The sequence below is a fragment of the Dipteris shenzhenensis genome, chromosome 3, assembly GCF_047967505.1.
Source record: "Dipteris shenzhenensis isolate YYH24624 ecotype China chromosome 3, Dip_SZ_1.0, whole genome shotgun sequence".
Lineage (NCBI taxonomy): Eukaryota > Viridiplantae > Streptophyta > Polypodiopsida > Gleicheniales > Dipteridaceae > Dipteris > Dipteris shenzhenensis.
In genome coordinates this window covers 34,052,412-34,057,730 of record NC_141598.1, presented here as the reverse complement: position 1 = coordinate 34,057,730, position 5,319 = coordinate 34,052,412, and the positions used below count along the sequence as shown (strand labels likewise).

At 43.6% G+C, this 5,319-nt stretch overlaps 1 protein-coding gene across 1 annotated transcript; it reads left to right on the top strand.

Annotated features, from left to right (window-relative positions):
- Positions 1-1,717: 1,717 nt before the first annotated feature.
- LOC147903693 (14-3-3 protein 7-like) lies at positions 1,718-5,108 on the top strand. The gene is made up of 7 exons (XM_087400625.1): positions 1,718-1,986; positions 2,464-2,770; positions 3,030-3,117; positions 3,518-3,627; positions 3,725-3,873; positions 4,467-4,513; positions 4,675-5,108. Exons 1-7 carry the CDS (start codon positions 1,914-1,916, stop codon positions 4,675-4,677), a joined length of 777 nt encoding a protein of 258 aa, XP_087256751.1. The 5' UTR covers positions 1,718-1,913; the 3' UTR covers positions 4,678-5,108.
- Positions 5,109-5,319: the final 211 nt, after the last annotated feature.

Below are 5,319 nucleotides of genomic sequence, written 5' to 3'. Positions count from 1 at the left end.
CACCGCTAGCACAACATCAGGATGGGCGGAAGAGAGCGAGATGGACCAGGAAATTAGGGGCATGAAGCCACGTGCGAAGTTTTGATTGGCAGAGACTGATTTTCAACATTCCTAAATTGTATTTTTTTCGTTTCTAGCGTGGAAAATCTTCAATAAGGCGCGCCACCCCCCTCCCCCTCCTCGAGGAAGGGCAAGCCAAAAATCATCTTAACGAATGAGACGGGCTTCATCGAGGGATGCTTCCCTACAACACTTTACTATATTGGGAGGGCTCGTTTCTTACACTTCTCCATTTTGGTAGTCTTAAAAACCTCCAACACTGAAGTTGTGAAGAGCATGGGAATGTGCTTCAACCATTTCCCAAGTTTCACAACGAGTTTCCATGTTTCCTCATTGTGTTTTGAACGTGGTTATGTAGAATTACACCACATGGCATAGTTGGTGAATGAGGTTTCAAGCAATGTGTCATTGCTTGACGAGCAACAAACGAAAGCATGTGGTACAAAATTGCACCACGTGGCATAGTTGGTGAATGGTATCAAGTAATGTGGCATTGTCGACCGATGAGCAACAAGTGAAAGCATGAGATGATTGACCACCTCTTGCATTCTACCACGATGCCTTGTGTCTTGTGACTATGCATGTGGTACCACCAATGTGGCATTGCTCAATGAGAAGCAACAAGCGCAAGCATGAGATGATTGACCACCTCTTTGCATTCTAGCAACTCTAGGAGAGGAGGAAACCAAGGAAGTACTCCTAGATGAGAGGGAAACTACAACTATTGTGGGCATCCCATGCCATTGGGAACCACAATGTGAAAAAGAAACAAAGGGATTTACCCAAGGCAATCTAGATAAACAACTCTCGCACAGGCAACCATCATCAACGGCAATCTGCCCAATAGGCCTATGATGAAGACAACTCTTGCCTGCCTATCAACACAAAGTTCTCATATCACAGTATGCTCAATTTGAGAAGTCCACAACTTGTGTCTTGTGATTGTGAGGCCGTGCATCACGTGGCACCACTACTGTGGACAAGCAAAAGCATGAGATGATCGACCACCTCTTGCATTCCATCATGACACCTTGTCTCTTGATTGTCAGGCCATGCACCACGTGGCACCACCACTTGTTCGATGAGTAGCAAGCGAAAGCATGAGAGAGGATTGACCACGTCTTGCAGTCTGCCATGACGCCTTGTCTTGTAACTACAAGGCCATGCACCACGCGGCACCACCAGCGTGGCATTGCAAATGATGAGAGCGACAAGCGAAAACATGAGATAATTGACCACCTCTTGCATTTTGCCACACGATGCTTTTTGTCGTTTTGACTACAAGTCCATGCACAACATGCGGCGCCACCGATGAGAGCAACAAGTGAAAGCACGAGATCAACTCTCTCTCTCGTGTGACTTGACGAGCGAAATGCACACCCGGATTGTCGGTGTCCGGCCCCCCGTCCCTCGGCTGTTCAAGCGTGTGCCACACGGCATCACGAGCGGTGCCGCAGGGTGTCATCCATGCACCACGTGGCGGTGCCACGTGGGCGACTTTTTTGGGGATGACGGGGGAAAAAAATGTTCGAGGAAACGGACGGCCAGGATGGAGAGGGAAGGGACACGCGGCAGGAAAGGGAGCCGTTGGATGTGCGTCATCGTCTCCGGTGTGTCCGTTGAAAAAGGGCGACATTGTTGAAGTTATGTTTCCTTTCGCCCTCTTTTGCCTTCCATCGCCATAGCCATAGCCATAGCCATAGCTATAGTCATCGCCACCGCCCCCTCCCTCTCCCATCCCTCCCTTCCATCCCTCTTCCCCTTCCCTCCATCTCCCTCTCCTCCTCCCCCTCTCCATTTTGAGCCCTCATTTGCCCTCCCTCATCGCGGATCGCCCCCCTCTCCCTCCCCTTATGGGCACCGAGAAGGAGCGGGACAGTCATGTCTACATGGCCAAGCTCGCCGAGCAGGCCGAGCGTTACGATGGTAACTACTTAGATGCCTCCATCCATCTCTCCTGGGGTTTCTTCTCTCTCTCTCTCTCTCTGCTTCCCTGGCATTGTCACAAGGTTTGTTATCCTTGCGCTGGTTACGCATTCTATACCCCCGATTAGGCGATCCGCAAAGATTCGTATATGTTGTCTCTGGTGAAGGACATATCTTGCCAAGATTCGGCATTTTCATTCATTTTTCTGTTCTTCTCGTGTACACTTGCGTCTTGCTTTGGCCTGGTTGCTGGCTTTCAGACGCCTGAGCACGGTCTTGTGTTTTCCTTTAAGCTTGTCCTGCTCCTTCAAACTTTGTGCTTTCTTCGAAAATGTGAACTTGATCTCTTCAGAGCTTCCCAAGTATCAGAGCGGTTAGGATCGGATTGTTCTGGAGGTGATAAGACTGCAAAATATGATGATTGTACTATTTACTGCCTGTTTAAGCCTAGGTCTGACATAGTACGGCCTTTGACAGAAATGGTGGAATCGATGAAGAAGGTCGCTAAGCTGGATGTAGAGCTGACAGTTGAAGAGAGGAATCTACTATCGGTAGGGTATAAGAATGTTATTGGTGCCCGCCGTGCCTCATGGCGCATCATGTCATCCATTGAACAAAAAGAGGAGGCAAAGGGCAATGAGGTTAATGTGAAGCGAATTAAGGAGTATCGCCAAAAGGTTGAGGACGAACTGTCTCAGATATGCAATGATATATTAACCATAATTGATGAGCATCTCATCCCATCTTGCGGCACTGGGGAATCAACTGTGTTTTACTACAAAATGTAACTTTCTTTCTGCAGTTCTATGCTTTACTTTCGCTATATTGTCTTGCTGGGGATTGCACGACAGATGTTGATGTTTTCTTCTGAATTTGGTATAAAAATATTGGTTTGCTTGAAGAATACCTTGCACCATACCTTTATTTATTAGCAATTTTACTAGATGTTTTTTTGTTTGTTATCCCCTTTTATTAGGGGTTTTTGTTCTGTCTTCAATCGCTGATTTAGCAAGGCTAACATCAGATTTTATGTCATGAATCAGGAAAGGTGACTACTTCCGCTATCTAGCAGAGTTTAAAACTGGAAATGAACGGAAAGAGGCTGCAGATCAGTCACTCAAAGCATATCAGGTGCTGTGCAAATTATTTTCTCCTCTTGATGTTGTGGATAGCTTTTTTGTGATACGTCATTTTTGGTGACTTGAGAATGCTTCTTTCACTGGGTGCTGGTATGGCTCTGCGTTATGGTGAAATTTTTAGAAAGGACATGTAACTACCTAGAAACGTTACTCGAAAAATGCTAGTAGGATGACGTTCTTTGAAAAATGCCAGTAGGATGAAATTCTTTGAAAGAAGTCCAAATGCTGCCTGGATCTGGTTATTCATGTAGCTTGTCGTTGAAAGCTGGTTTAAGATAGTAGATGAAACAAGGTGCATGGATTGGCCTTGCCTGCCTTTTCTTACTCGTTTTTTTAAAAGTTCTTTTCTGACTTGTTGTTTGGTAATTGGGAATGTTAATTTGTTTACCTAGGCTGCCTCCAACACTGCATCGACAGACCTGCCACCAACTCATCCAATCCGTTTGGGACTAGCATTGAATTTCTCAGTCTTCTATTATGAAATTTTGAACTCGCCTGAGCGGTGAGACAGTTTTTCTTGTGCATCAATAAAGTATATGAATTCAGTCTGCATGTTTTGGGCTTTGTTCTAAAGCTTGTTTCATTTGTGTTTCATCCAGAGCATGCCACTTAGCCAAGCAGGCATTTGATGAAGCAATTGCTGAACTCGATACGCTTAGTGAAGAGTCGTACAAAGACAGTACTCTCATCATGCAGCTTTTGCGAGATAATCTGACCCTTTGGACATCTGACCTCCAGGAGGACGGAGGTTAGTTGGCAAATCTATATTTGCATTTTGAAGTGACTGCCTTTTTTTTTTGGGTTGGGGGGGCAGGGAGCAGTGGGGGCTGCATTGGTTAGTCTTCTGTTTGTTGCCAGAAGATAATGGTGGTCTGAAATTTTGGCTATCTCATACTAATATACAATGTACGTATTATGTACCCATGATGTGATCGAGGATGCACTTTATGCAAGTGGGTGTATGGGATCTGTTGGCATTAGTACACTAAGCTTTTCAATTGCAATAATTGTAAATGTATTTTCAAAGTGGCCTTCTCTGTGCTGTCAATATCTGTACAACGATTCATGAAAGTATGAGCTTTTTTGGTGGTCCTGTTTTTTTCAATGGATGATTTTTTCCTCATTGCATCACAATTGTAATGGTAGCCGAGGATGCAAATTTTATATGTTTTTAGTTGAATCAATGTGAGTTTATAATCTCTATTTGCCGTTTTAGATTTTATTCTATGATGCATTAATGAATTAAGTTTTATTGGAAGAGTGCCTTTTGCACTTACTGGAGTTTTTGTGGGTGATCCCTGGAGTTGTCAAGATCTGATTTTATAAATGGCTTTCCAACAGGTGATGAGCCCAAAGTTGAAGATCCTGGAAAGGTCGAGGATGCAGAGGTAAGTGCTTTGAATTGAAGTGTTGGGCTGAATTTTTAATATTATTAGGTGCACTTGCTAGACTAGGGCCATTCATCTCAATGCACCCTCAGCCTTCTAGCACTGAGTTTTTAATTGTTGGAACTTTATGGTTGACTATCTTTATTTTTTGCAATCTGCAGTAACTGTTTATCAGGCAAGAATGGAAGTAAATATCTACTAGACGAGATGTTGGACGAATTTATCGTGAGAAGGCTATCATTAATCCTAATGTCCCTCTTTTATTGGGAAATGAGGATAATTTACTGACTTGAAGATGGCCCTGTAGAAGGCTGTTTATGATATGAGGGTTTACTATGAAGTTTAAACAGACTTCAGGGATGGTCGCTGATCAGACATTTTGAGTCGTGGATTTGTGATCTAGAAAAGAGTTGATTATTGAAAAGCTCATGGGTGATGTCTGCGTTCATGAATTGGTTTGTTTTGTTGTCTGTCGGGTAGTGGCTTTTGATGTGATCAGGGTATATTGAAAGTTCGATTTAGAACAACAAAATTTCTAAATTTTTACGATTGGATATATTCTAGTCGTACAAAAGTATATATTGAAAGTTCGACATGAATGGATCCTTGTTTTGCAAAAGACTGGATTATTGCTGCTTGTTTGTCATTGGAAACTAGGGGAATCTTCTTTCTGTACTCTGCAAGCTTTTTGAATTTGCGAAGCTGACTTTGGATTAGCATTCTCCTTGAGGGGAAGTCTTCATTTTGACTTAGTTTGCTTTGCTCTCTGAAACACTCTTCTAGAGACTTGTTTGAATGTATGCTCA